At 31.1% G+C, this 15,627-nt stretch overlaps 1 protein-coding gene across 7 annotated transcripts in view; it reads left to right on the plus strand.

The window, feature by feature from the left end:
- Positions 1-15,627, plus strand: part of Cda5 (Chitin deacetylase-like 5) — a 45,435-nt gene that overhangs the window by 18,397 nt on the left and 11,411 nt on the right. For all 7 annotated transcript variants that reach the window (XM_076404978.1, XM_076404976.1, XM_076404981.1 and 4 more), the window contains exons 2-5: positions 4,887-5,076; positions 9,570-9,831; positions 9,891-10,040; positions 10,577-10,638. In XM_076404978.1, coding sequence (XP_076261093.1) covers positions 4,887-5,076; positions 9,570-9,831; positions 9,891-10,040; positions 10,577-10,638 — 664 coding nt within the window. The remainder of the gene's footprint in view (positions 1-4,886; positions 5,077-9,569; positions 9,832-9,890; positions 10,041-10,576; positions 10,639-15,627) is intronic.

Genomic DNA, 15,627 nt, shown 5'->3' on the forward strand with positions numbered 1-15,627 from the left:
CTGAAATAATTGTATACACAAAATTGAAATTTGAATTTATTTCTATATTTTATTTTAATATGAATTTAGTAAAAATGCAAAGTAATGAGCGTTAAACAAATAACCTAGCTGTTAAATTCGATGTCTGCATGTATCTACATAAATTATTTGTTTTCCATATTGAAATAACATTACTGAGTTATTCAAAATACGCAAAATAAAATCCCATAAAAAAAACGTTTAGAAACTTAAGGTGGTGTTGGTCTGTCATATTCCAATTTCTGGTTTTGGTTTCAATGATTTAGAAGTGGTAATTTTGATGTCGATGGCAAAGAACGTCAGTAAGTCCAAAAAATCAATGACATTACGTTAACTTATTAGACGAAAATTCAATTGAGACTATCAAAAAACATTCACACAGTTTAGCATGTGATAAATGAACTGTTTCCAGATGATTAATTGAAAATGTCGTTTTGAATAGTTTCAATATCGCGATTTCATTGCTATCCAGGAAAAAAGAAAAGTTTTCTGTCGCGTATGAAAGTAGATGAAAAGTAGAACTATTACAGCAATCTGAAGATTCAAACTCATGGGTTTGTTCAGTAGCTATCCACATTGACACCGAAGTGAAATATGTATGCCCATTAAGTTTTACTTTACATATACTCGGATCAGCAAATGTAGTGTATACTACATTTATTCTACTGTTATCTGCTGACGTTTATTGAACATACTTAAGGACGTATTGTTACAAAAAAGTTTTGTTGTGCCAATTTTTCTCAATAAATGTCTTACAGTACAAACATATTTAGGCTATATTTTTCGACCTTAAAGCAATATTTAAAGTATAAAAATTCGTCCACTCTTTTGTTATAATGAAAGTATCTAATGCAAGATCTCTGACCATCGAATTACAAGCCCATATGACTTATATAACCCCTTTGAACAGCAGATGAAGGTAAATGATAAACAGTACATTCAGCACCGTATTTTATACATATTTAAACAATGTAAAAATAATTTAAAACACGTAATCACTCTCTTATATTTTTGGTGCCGATGTCGCAATTTACGTTTTATAATATAATTATATATGCAAATGATAAAGGTATTGACTTCAGGATAAAAAATTTTTTGTTGATTTGTTGTTGAGTTAGTTTTAGTTTATTTGAACCCGTCTGAAGATGCTAACTGCAAGATCTCTTAGATGAAAGCCAATATAAGAACAAAATTCAAGTTCTCTTAGATGAAGAAATCTCTCTCTCAAAATAAGTGGAAAAAATTCAAAAATTTGGAAAGTTGGTCCCACATATAGTGGACGAATACAACCTAGGTCGATTATAGAGCAGCCAAAAATAGCTTTTTATTATAACAAAATTATAACGTACGATGAAAATTATACTTTTTCCTTTCAGTGGTACCGGCAAAAACCGGTAAACCGGCATAAAAAAATTCTGAAAATTATGTTAAAACTAAGTCTTATTATTAATTCTTAGCAATCTCCTACCTTTTGGAATTTAAATACAGAATCTATAGCATATAATTTATTTTATTTGGCGACTTCGTTGGCGCAGTGGTCAAGGCGACAGGACGGCCCTCCTACTGTTGCGATAGTAGCGGGTTCGAATCCTACAGGGGCATGGATGTACTTTATGTTGATGATTGTAATTGTAAATATCTTTAGGCAACGGTGGAAAATCCAACAAGGAATGACCATTCCAGTGACGGCAGTAACCAGGCTGGATAAGACCGGATGTCTTCTGCGATGGTCTCTAAGTTGGTCACTGACCAGTCGGTAGGCTTAATGCCGTGGACCCTGTTTCGGAGCCCGCGTTAAATTGAAGGTCCAGCCCAGATAAACCCCCGTTAGTAAAAAGGAGACTAAAATATTTTTTAAAAAAATTATTTCGCTATACAACATTCAACATTAATCTGTCATATCAGTAAATAGTATTAAATTAAAGAAACACAACTGATAAAATCTGAATAGACCAATAATAATAAAAATATTTTTTTGTAATTTGTATTATTAGCATAACGAGCAATATAATTTAGTAACTGCATTTTACATCACTTAAAAATACTAGCATGAATTGTTATTGCAATTGAATAATTAAGCAATAAACAATAAATCAGCAAATGAATATCAAAATCGTTACTATAGCTTTAATTAATCCCCTATAACTCGTTGTTTGCTATTTGTATGATTTAGAGTTTAAAATGAATAACATTATTTTTAATGCATATGTTATTAAAATAAAATTATTAATGCATCAACAACTGTTACTATATTAATATTTTATCCCAGTTATGATTATTTGATAAATGGAAATAATTCAGCTTCTATTGAGGCACAGACAATTCAAGTATATGTTATGAAATGTAAAATTTCTTAAAATTAAGACCGATAATTAACAAATCTGTTATTAACCTGCTATGTATGACCTATAAATAATTAAAATACATTCAGTATATTTATAAGACTGTGAAAATACCGTCTCATTAACCTTGTGGTAGATATCTATATATAAGTTGATAATTACAGAGCCATTATTGACCGCATCAAATACCACATGCGACTAGTTTAAAGCAACCAATTCTGGCAGTAGAATATATTTTATAAGCAAAACACTTGCAAGAATACCATGACATTTTAAAAAGCTGGTTCCCACATTTGGCTTAACCAATTAACTGTATATAATAAAAGGTCTTGGTTTAAGAAAAATATAGACCGTACCATTGTAATGTAAAAGTTATCTTTAGGCAAAATAATAACCAATTGTTTGAACAGAACATTTAGATTGAGAATAAAGTTATAGTTTCCTTCTCAGATTCAAATGTTGCAATTATTATATAACGTTATTATATCATCACGTATCATGCAATTATATTACTGATTTGTTTGTGTTTACCACATTGAGTTTCACTTTTGGTAGCATATTGAAATACGAACATCAAAACTAATATGATGATAAACATATGAGGTCTCATTTGTTGTTAAATTTTATAATATATATCATATATTTTATAGTTAAATTTTATTTTTTATTTATTTTTGCCTTTTGAATTTCCCTTTGATAATATATTAAAACAAAAATCAATAATAACAAAGTCCTCTGTTTCTGAATCTTATATATTATACTTGTGAATTTTAAATATTTCATATTCCTATATATTTTTATATACATTATTCATTTGTTTTCACGATACATGATATAGAGCTGATAGCATATTAAAATAGGAAACTACAACCATAATATACGATATGTGTTCTTCAATAAGGACTGGTCAATATTTGCAGCATGTGATGACCATGTTGTTTTCAAGACATCTATTTAACCCATTGTTTTTTATACCACTCAAATAAGCAAAGAATTGAAATAGGCATGTAAAACTTTGTTTCACATGCGATTATATAAGAGATATATTCTCTAAATTTTGTGGTCCGTATTTCATCCCGCAAAAAGGGGCAACAGAAAGATAACAATTGATTACATGCCACATAGCGGACAATGCTTGTAAGATTTGATGGCAGGATTATCCTTGGCTGAGATGTTAACATAACCAGAGCTATTCCTCAAATTTAGCCGGATTTATCCTCAGCTAAATCGGGATAAACCGGGCATATAAAATAACTTTCAAATCTAAAAAGAATTTTATTAATAACTAATACTCAATTTGTTTCATTCCAATACAATATTAACCCGCCCATATTGAAACCTCACATATAAAGATAGTAAATCATCGTATAATCTATTTACAAGGTCAAGATTATTATTGCAAAAATTCTCTTCTGGTATTTCAAAGCTTTTCAAAGAGTTCAACTTAATAACTTTCAACAGCATCTTTCACTGAATTAAAAATGCAAGGTTTCCTAGAAAAGGTCATTTTACTCGAAATTCAACTGTCAAGTTTTAAATTTAACTATTTTGGTATTAATAAATTTGTATTATATGTTTAAACACCTATTGATAAACATGTGAAATATATACACCATTGTTAAATAATCTAATGTAATTGTAACATTTTTAATATTGATATATCTTTAGATAGAATAACAGTCAATGGAGTGCTCAAAATTACATTTTCGACATTCATTAACTTTAATATATACTTGAAGTAATCTTCTGTAAAATCTTCATCAAACACCTTTGAAAAGTTTTGATGATGCTGCTTCTTCAAATGATAATTGCCCGTTTTGATGTCAACCATTTTAGTATTGATGATATTGATGTCAATGGTAAAGAACGAAGTTCGAAAATAATTAACGAAGAAACACTTATTCTTCATAAACTTTCGACAGCTTTGAAAATAAGATATCGAACCTCTTCACCATTACGGTTTAATTGCTTGCCGGTCAAAAAATAAGAGTTTTCTGTGGGTTTCTGTGAGTAGAAAAACATGGGTTAGTCCCGGAAAGCCATCCACATTGACACCGAAGATATTCATGAATATTCATAACACACGTAAAATCATCATTTTAAATGATAACGCTCTGGAAGACGTTGTAGAAGTTATGAAGGATACACTGTTGCAGCTCGAGTAGGAAATTCTGTTCTGAATCTGATGATTTGATTACCAATTACCGATGCTTATCGATGCGATATAACTTGCTATTGCTATCAACAACTGGTTTACCATCCAACAAAAATACCAAGTACTAACCAACAACGTTTTTTCTCCATGATATAGCAATGTTGTCAGAAAGGTAGAAAAAAAACTTAAGAAATGATGTAAAATATTGTATTAAAAATACATTGTACCAATTTTTCCCAAAATCTGCGAATAATAATAATTAATAACAGAATACATATAAACACCTAATATAATATGAAAATTATTACCATATGTTTAATAAAAGTTTGTATGTTAAATTATTATTCATATAAGTTTTCAATTAATTTCAGATGCAGAAGCACAAAGAAAACTGTCTCGTCCACTGCCAACTTTAGCCGAAACCAAAGGAAGAGAAAGAGCAAACTTTGACTGTCCAGAAGAATTTGGTTATTATCCCCATCCAACGGATTGCACCCAATACTATGTTTGCGTATTTGGTGGAGCCCTGTTAGAATCATGTACCGGTGGACTGATGTATAGGTAATTAAAATGAATTAATTTCATTCGGTTGTAATTGATTTATTTTAATTTCAAATAAACATTGATGGCGTTTTTGATGACGGCTCGGTGAAAGTCTTGCATGGATTATACATTGTATTCATTTTTATTTATCTATTCAGTAACATAATTACATATAATAAGATTGCCTTCAAGCAACTAAATTTACATAAAATATAAATATACAATAAATATTTTAATATACAAGTGTATGAATTATATAGTAGAATTAATTGAATTAAGTAATTAGCATTGTATGTGGACAGTATTGTGAAATCATATATTTTCAATTTCCAGTCAAGCATACCAGGTGTATTGGAAAGTCATTACCGGTTTTTTTAAGAGATATCGCTAGGATTAAGTATGCACTGTTATGATTTGATCCATATGTCGTTTTACTGTACTAACATCACGCTTCAAAATTATACATGCTATATTTTGCGAAAGTAACGCCGTCATAGTTTTATACCTCTTTCAAAATGTCAATTCTCGTGCCTGAAAATGTGCATTTGCTGTTATTTTCGCTGTGGAAGACAAAGAACGTTCTGGTAGAGCGAGTTTGAAGATGCGGAACTGCAAGAATTATTGGATAAAGACCCACCCCAACCTAAAAAACAATTTGCAGAAGCTTTAAATGGGTCCGAAAAACGATTAGCGACCGATTACGAGCAATGGGGAAAATTCAAAAGATGGACAGATGGGTGCCACATCAATTGGATAACAGGCAATTGGAAAATCGAAAAATCGTCAATAACTATTATTGTTCGGAACATATATGGAAATTGTGTAAATATTAGAAATAACAATAGAAAAAATGTTGAAACAATACGGTAATGCCATATTATTACTAATTTTATTTAATTCATAAAACAATGCAAACATTTTAAAATATATCGGATACATCAACATTTAAAAATAACCACCCATTAACCACACTGTACTCAACAATTGGCTTTTAACTTTTTTCCCTTCCTTTCCAGTTATAAACGTGTTTAGTTAAAAAAAAGTTGAGACTGCCATATTTTATTCCTAAAATATAGAATAAACCCATTAAATACAGCAATTTTGGAGTCATTTACCTAACGATTGTCATATCACTGTGGTAACAAGAAGTTACTTCTTCATTTTGTCCGACACATGTCCCAATGTGCTTGTTAGCAAGTTTATTTTTTAGTTCATTACTTTAAAAGATACTAGCATAATATCTCTTTATAAGAACTATAACTTCCATCCAAATCATCTCGTATTCGCCAACTTTTATTTTTTCATACTTCTTAGCCATTGTGTCTGAAACAATTTCAACACGGTTAACAAACATTTCACCTCCAAAACAGTAATCAAATTAATAGAATATAACCATACATCATGCAGTAAATATAAATTCGTACCTGTCTATATAATTCTTGTCTCTATTTTTGACGGACGAATGGGACTTTATTTATAAATTTCCTCCATTTATGACTCCATTTATAAATGTTGTGCCGCCAAATAGAAGTAATATTTTTAATTTAAGGCTTTATTATGTCTTTTATATTATTTATGTTTTATTATATTATATTATATTATATTATATTATTTATTATATTATGTTTTAAAATGTCCACATATGTACATATAGCCTTTTCCTTTGGGGCTAAATATATCTCCTAACAAAAATTCTGTAGTCATTACAGACCCGTAAATGTTTGAAATCTATAAATAGAATACTAACATTGTATAAACATAATAGTTTTATGAGATGTTCACTATAATGTTCAAACGAGTTGAATTTCAATCTTATTAGTATTTTCTTCCTTATCAAAATCTTGTTTATTATGTTACTGGCCATACTTACAATAACTTGATATTCTTTAAAAAACGATGTGAGGGTATATAGTTTGTATCAATAAACATTGCTTTTCAGGAAAAGAACATTGTACGAGTACCGTCGAAAAGTGATTAACAAAACATTTTATTTTATAAGGTATATCATTATGAAAAGTATGGTTGTAAACAAAAGAATGAATGCCTTTTTTGGCCTTGAACCGGGTAGGAGAATCCTATAACGGATACCTGGTCGGGAAGACCCGCAGGAATAAGCGAGTTGGACTGGTTATGTGGAGACTGCCTCTGGGCTACTCACTAAACCCCACCCTATCAGCTGATCCAATGACCCTAACTGACACTTCTTACTGTTAGTAAGGAGGGTGCCCGTAACCGGTAACACCGTTAAGAGGCACAAGGGCCAGGCAAGGACGTGGCGTCGTTATCACACCACGCAGCTTGCGGTACATGAGTTAATCGCTCGCCGGAGAAAGTCGAGACAATTTGGAGTTAGAGCACGATGGGGTAGTGTCGGCTGTGATAGAATAAGGCTACGAAGAGCCGAATGAGTTATTGGCCTAAAATATCGGCCAGCTCGGTAATACATCTATTGTCCGAGAGACGAAGAGTGGAGAAATATCTCGAGTAAACCTCGGATATAAAATCGTGAACTTGGGAGACGTCTGTTTCTCTATGAATTTGATTGTTCCTGACGAACCAGGGGGCATTGATTATTCTACTGAATTGGGAATTTTGTTTTGAAACACTTGAAGACGTTCCACCTGGCTAGGTGAGACGTATTTTAGATAGACACTGGAGCCGTATAGAACGACTGATTGAATCAGTATCTTATACAGGAGAGATTTTATAGATAGAGCAATGAATGCCTCTGAACCAACCAAACAACGTGAAACCCGTCAAGCGATTGTTGAAGACCGAGATTTTCCGAGAAGAACCGAACGCGATACGAGTTCATTTCAATCAGAAAATACCGTGAACAGACAGTTGTTTGCCGAATCTTCTCCGAATGTTCGCATGGTCTCGCGCAGGACTCAAACCATTCGCTTCGTTCATGTCTGTACTCACCATTAGAGATTAGAAACTAGATACTGTTGCATAAGAAATAAATATTACATATCCAAACCTCAGTTTTAACTTAGCAGTTAATATACCCCGACACGTTTAGAATGAATTAAATTTAACAAGTTCTGGACACATAGAGCCAATCATTGAAAATATTAATACAATTTATCTTTATATTGTTTTGAAGAATTGATAAAAACCACGATATCCCGACAAATAATAACTGCCCCCGTAACATAATTTTCAATATTTTAGTAACTGTTACATTATACAACAGAATGAATAAATAATTTGTATTATTCTTACTCTCTGTTTTGAGACACTCTACTCTATTTAATTACTGTGGGTTATTCTCGTTTATACTCTAATGATAGATAAATATAAGATAAAAAGAGTCCCTAAGACAAAAAAACATATTTAAAATCACAATTATAAATTTGTAGCAAACTAAAAATACTACAGTGCATACATCCAATTCCGTCATAAAATCACAATCATTTTATGTAATAATGCATAAATCATTTTATATCTTAAACCACCCTTAAATACTATACTGCTACCTGCAATATCAAAGCTATTTGAGAAACTAATATTTAAACCAGTTAAAAATTTCGTAATAATACCAGATTTCCAGTTTGGTTTTCGAAATAACCATTCAACAATCGATCAAGTGCAAAGACTAACTGCGGCTATTGAAAAAGCGTTTGAGGAAAAGAAATACTGCCCTACAATATTCCTGGATGTCTCACAAGCTTTTGATCGGGTTTGGCATTTGGGATTAATCTGTAAGATGAGCAAATTGTTGCCGCGTAACTATTGTCAGTAATATTTTTTCGGAAAAAACTTTAGACTATCGCGCGAAATGGCGTTCTGGACATTTAAAACTCTTTCGGCTGGAGTTCCACAAGGTAGCGTCTTAGGACCTCTCCCATATCTGCTCTACACTGCTGACATTTCAACAACATAAGAAACACTACTTGGAACCTTTGCTGACGACACAATTTTTATGGCAAGCGACATATCTCTGCCTAGGACAGTAGAAAAAGTACAAGTGGCAGTCAACAAAATCTACAAATAGACGAAAGATTGGAAAATTCAACTTAATAGCTCCAAATATGTCTACGTTAGTTTTGCATTGCGGCGAAATAATAAAAACTTAATTATATCACTCAATGGATGCCCAATTTCTCAAGCAGAATCAGCTAAATACCTTGGAATCCATCTTGATGGTAGATTAAATTGGAAACATCATATTAGACAAAAATCAAAACACATTAGAACAAAAATAAAATAACTATACTGGTTAGCACCAAAGCGAACCAAACCACAAAACTTATATAAAGTGTATACCTTTAGTGTCAACTATAGCGATAAGTTATTACAATTTTATAATTGAGGAATACATATTGATGTATTTTCTCGCACTCGTCTTGCTTGTGAATAAATCCAAGTACAAATGAATTGTAGTAATAAATTAATTTATAATTAGGATTTTATCAAGCGTATTTAATAAAGATGTTATATAAAAAACAGTCTAATATTAAAAATGATTTTATTTTAAAAATAATCCTATATAATTTTAATTTCAGTCATGAACTACAAACCTGTGACTGGCCTAGAAATGTTGGATGTGATGGCTTAGAATTGCCAGCTTCTGCACCATCTAGTTCCTCGTCCAGCGGTTCCCAACAAGTTAGAAGCAAGGAACGTTTACGGGAAAAGGACGATTCTAAATCCGAACAAAGAATTAAGTATGCCCCACCGGCACCTCCACCACCACCACAACCAAGAGCCGTAGTAACTTCTCGCGGCCAACCACGTCAGCTTCAGACTCAACAAGAAATTATTAAAGTAAATATATTTTATTTTCACGGGACTTACTTATTCTCATTATGCGTGGTGCTATTTAGCAACCACTTTACGCTGATGTGGAGGATGCCTTGCCACCAGCTGAAGAAATTGAAAGTGACAGACAACAAAGAGTTTACAGAGGTCAACCTTCAACAATTGGTCAAGTGCAAAGAGACAGAGATGGTTATAGACATACAAACAGCTTATCTGTAAGTTTTTAAGTCTTTCCTTTTATGTTTATTTTGAAGTTAATTAAAATTAGAACACGTAATATTTTTGTCATCATTCGGTCAATCATTATCATTAGTTTCAGCTATAATAGTTATTTTATTTTATATATTGAACCTGTATTCCAAAATCCAAATGAAGAAAATTTTCTGAATTTTTGCAGCATTTTGTATTTTACTTTGACTTACATTTCACTCTTATTATTAAGCTTATGTCTATCCAAAACAAATTTGTCATATTTAAATGTTTAGTGAAGATGAATTATAACATCAAATTATAATAATTTGATGATGGAGTTCTGATGAATTTAAATGATTCGATGAAGTTTTTTTAAATTAAAAAATAACATCTCAACAACAACTTCGACAATACTTGATCCAATCCAAATAACCAAATATTAAATTGAATATTTTAATTGATCGCCTTTTGAAATCCGTAAAATATTATACTCACGACTTAGCCTTAGATCTGCACATATTTTAATTTTTATGAGAACAAATAATTGTTTCTATTGCAGTCACGTGGTGAGAAAGTTGAAGTTATTTCATTCGGAACCCAGTCTCAACTGCAACCTTACAGGTAAGTGTCATCAATCACCCAAAACATGTTTTGTGTATCATTGAAAGCGACTTAATCTACAGTATAGCAACAAACTTGGACGAAATATTGACTAACGACTTGACAACAGAGAAACGACTAAAGAGACATGCACAATTAAGGTAACTACTGAAATATGACAATGGCGTCTTATCATTAGTAAAATAATGCTTTCTAGTCGAAAATATCCTAAGGATATGACCCACTGGCAAAATACACAAAATAAACGATATGTGTCACCGTACTTAAACGGTTTCAGAAGCAGCCCACTTATTGGGACAAACGAAGAAGAATTTCAACCTTTTATACCAGCGTCATATTCGAATTTAGTGCTAGTTAAACAATCATCACCAATTTATAACCACTACAAAATTCAAATACCTTCTTCCTCAAATATAGTACCAAATTACGAACAATTCAATAAAAACCCCACCAATCAGTATCAACCAAAAAACAACAGATATAATCCTATGAGAATTGAAAGTGCTTATTCTAATTTGAGACCTCAGAAAATTGATCATCGAAAAATACATTTGAGGACAAATGCAAATTCTAGATTACGAAATAATCCACCAGTCTTAAGATACCAGCATGTAAACCAGAATGAATCAAGAAAACACACAGATGAGTTACAAAAAGACCTAAACATTTACAATGATAAAGAGTCTGTAATCAGTAAGGAGCAAATTCCAAGCACGAGTCAAGAAACTCGTGTCATTAGTGCTGCTGAAAAAGATAAATATGAAGAGGATTATAAAGGAGGTAAAGATGATGAAGCGAAAAACGAGGAGGTAGCGGAAGAAAGCGATTCTGGTGAAGAGGCGGATGATTCTGATGAAGAAAAAGAAACAATCAATGAAAAAAGTCCAAGGAATTCAACTATAACCTACGAGTATAACAGTCACGATCATGGCGATGATGATGATGATGATTTAGGACCACCACCATCATTCTTCAGTAACAAGAACAAATATGAAGATATATATAATCCCTTTGCTGATCCCAACTTCGATTTTGACAATTTTCTGCGTAAATTAGGATCAACGACGACGACAACCACGACTACCCCAACTACAACCACAACTCCGAGACCTAAGATTTCTAAAGACATTAAAGTTATACCATACCCCCAACAAGATTTACGAAATGCTTTTATCGGACAGTATTTAAAACAAAATCCACAATCGAGCGTAACAGTTGATTATAAAGATTTGTTAAAATTGTTAATGCCTGCTACTCCAGCACCGGCCCTGAGTATATCCGTTAATAAAACATCGACACAGAGCCCACCTATTGAATATGAATACTATTACGAAGAATATGATTATCCTGAAACAGGTTCAACAAATAAAGATATATTTAAGTTAGCAGATAATACCAATAATAAATATCCAGATTCAAATGCAGAAAAATCAGCGACTGTCAAAACAATAGAGCCTATTACATTTGGGTATTCAGAAAACCCAGTTACCACACCTAAACCAAGAATAACATCGGTAAAACCTATCTTAACAACACAACTATTAAAGGACAAACTTTTTGATCAAATTACGACAACACCTAAATCAAAGCAAATTTATACAACGAAAAGAAACAGAATTACGACTTTACCAACGACTAATCCAAATAATCAAAGACAAAGACGTATTACTACTGAATCATATTCATTTAATTCAAAGCAAGATCAATCAATTCTTATTTCCAGGTAAACATTTTGAATTTATATCTATTGTATCTACATTTGTTCGTTGTTTCTTTTGAAATACCAAGTTTTTTTCGTATTATGAAATTTCATGTCGGTTAGATATCCATTGCATGCAAATAAAGTTACACAATCTAATTGACACAAAATCTGAGAATATTTTACTTAATTAGTTACAATTTGAAACAGTTTGTTGTCAAAATAAGAATTCAAATAATTGAGTATTGGTTAATAACTTTTAATTAAAAAGTAAAGTGGAGCAAGATCAAAGTTCTGTTTGAATTTCAATTAATTATTGCAAGTTATACAATAAAATTTAATTAAATATGAAATATTATAGATAGATAATATTTATATTTTTTAGATATTTTTTATTTTATATTCATTAGTTTCTTGATATTAGTATAAAAACGTTATGTTCATATTTTAATAATAATATAATATTGATTTCAATAATTACATTTTTTACTTTGTTAAATAAACTATAATCCGCAAAGAAATGCGCGTGAAAGGAAAAACTACTCCAGTGGCGGCTGGTGCATAAACGCCGCAGTGCTCCAGAGCTCCCCAAAAAAAAAACTAAAGAAGCTCCCAAAAAGTAATTGTGCAATGTCACTAAAATACTAAATTATTTTCTATTACTTACCAAAAAACAAGTCCCACTTGGCGAATTCTTCTGGTAATAAATGATAAAAAAGCTGGAATTGTATTGCGAGCAACGGAAGTAACATGGACCAGTGGAATAACCCAAAGTCGATAGGCTATTGCCATTATTTATCTGGGCCACACGATCGTGCTCTGCGAACTCCTTCAAACACCAGCACGGCTCTCTGCTACCCCCGTATCCATCGGTACGGTCGAAACCAAGGCCGATATTAAAGTGGAGATTTCGCTGCATTTAGTCCAGCGACTAGGAGACGCTACCGATATTTTGAACGCAGTATTATTCAAGTTCGAAATAATATTGATAATATCATTAGTGAAGCATCAGATATAATAAGCTCACGACTTATAAAAATATTAGCACTAGAACTTACAACCAGAAAAACGCAACCGTCCAAGCAACAGTATATTTGATCTGCGAATTTCGGCCTTAGAGGTATGTGATGTTAAAATATCATAAACTCAAATGATAAATAAAACTTGATAAAGAACGATTACGAACTGAACTGTCAGTTATTTGTTCAAGAAATGATTGCAGAATATTAAATGATGCCTCTAAAATGACCTCTTCTAAAATCTTTGATAGCAAACAATCTAGCAGACACGTTGAAGGAGACTAGACAATGATTAGAAATCGTGGTAACAACTCCCATGACAACATCAGAGGCCGAAAACTTAACACTAAAGCGCATCAAAACGTTTCTCAGAAATTCAATGACCGAAGATCGTTTAAAAGCTGTTTCCGTGCTATACATTGAAAAACAATTGATTTCCGAAATAGATAATTTTAATGGCAAAATGACTTTTGCGAACAGAAGAAAACGTAGGATGGATTTAAATTATAAAAAACTGGTAAGTTTTTTTGCAACAATTGAACAACAAAATGTTTTGTCAGGTGCCGCCACTGAACTACTCTATGCACTGTTTTCTATGAACGTTTTGTGGAAAGGATATTCGTTGATAGAGTTGTTATGTCACAATGGACAATCGCAGTCTGATTTCTTGTCATATCGCATTTTACACATTATGATTTACGACTCACGATTTTAAATGGAATGCGTATACGTAGATTGTGTTGCCTATAACGACAAATGAGTTTCATTATGAATAATGCACTTTAGAAGATAAAACTTTAATTTAAAACACGTTTATACTATATTTATAATAACTAAAATGAACCCAAAAATCTACAAACATATTCAAGAGTAATAACAGTAACTAAAACCAATATTACTTTACAAAATATACCGATATAACAATTTAAGTTATACTCGTTTTATCAGCATTAACATATTTGAGATGTTTTGCGGCAATTATATCTAACGAAGGTTTTTAGACCCAAGCATATGTTAACGACAGACGAGTTCAAGGTTATCAGACCTAAATACATATGCAGAAAATAATAATTACAATTAATATCATTTATATGATTATTAAAAGTATTATCACCAAATATATGTAATTCTTGATTCGTTTTTTCCATAATAAATTTAATAATAATTGTTTCGTTTTTTGGTATATTTATCAAAATATTGTCACATAGATTAACAAGCGAAAATTCTGTATTTCTATTCTGTAAATTCTATATTGAAATCTTTTCTTTGTTATACATCTCCGTAATCTTCATTCTCAAAAATAATCAGTAAATATGTAATTGCGCAATAGACCCAACAAGTAAAATAATAAACGCATATTAAAGCAATATTAGCTATCAGATGGTTACAATACATTACGTGTAAAGGACAGCACAGTGTAGTAAAAACAAAGAATTTGATCCAAAAAACAGAGCAAAAATTTAATTTAATGGACTACATAATTTACATAAAATGCGTTTTAATTCATTTATTTCACCTACCTCTAGTACTTCATCATAAATAAATCATCAAAGCTTTAACGTGTTGCGGTAATGTACAATAAGAACTATAATATATTTACAATTAAGTAATTAAACAATTACGAATATGAATTTAATGATCACTCAGTAATTATAGCAAAATAATTAATAATTTCCCAAAATAAGGAAAATAATATTCTCAGGTTTTTGTTTTAATTCTTGACTATAATAAAACAACTAACCTAAATATTACTAATGAATTTCATTCCATTCATATGCTTAATGTAGATTAAAAACAGGGTAATTATTTGGATAATAAACGTACAGAATGATTACATATATAAGCAAAATAGTAAATATCTAAATTATATAATGACGATCACAATAATTGTAAAAATTTGCTTATATTTAGTGTCTTTCTGAATAAATACATATGGTTCTGTTAACATACGCTCAAAAATAAAAATTACAAAACTTGACCCAATAAAATAATTGTTGTAAAAGTGAAAGTACACTTCCGCCAAGTCAGTCTATAGCAGCTAGTGACAAAAAATGAATTCCCAACTAGTTTTGAGTAACTACAACCTTGAACATTTCAAAACACGATCATTAGAAATAAAAAAGTCCCAGAAGTTATATTATATTATATATATATATATATATATATATATATATATATATATATATATATGTATATATGTATTTTAGGATCATTTAATTTGGCATTCTTTATTATAAACTATTTATATTTAATGTGTTATACTTGTTATTA

Source organism: Rhynchophorus ferrugineus, unplaced genomic scaffold (assembly GCF_030347505.1).
Source record: "Rhynchophorus ferrugineus isolate W39M unplaced genomic scaffold, kcgeb_rfMv2 rfM5, whole genome shotgun sequence".
Classification (NCBI taxonomy): domain Eukaryota; kingdom Metazoa; phylum Arthropoda; class Insecta; order Coleoptera; family Curculionidae; genus Rhynchophorus; species Rhynchophorus ferrugineus.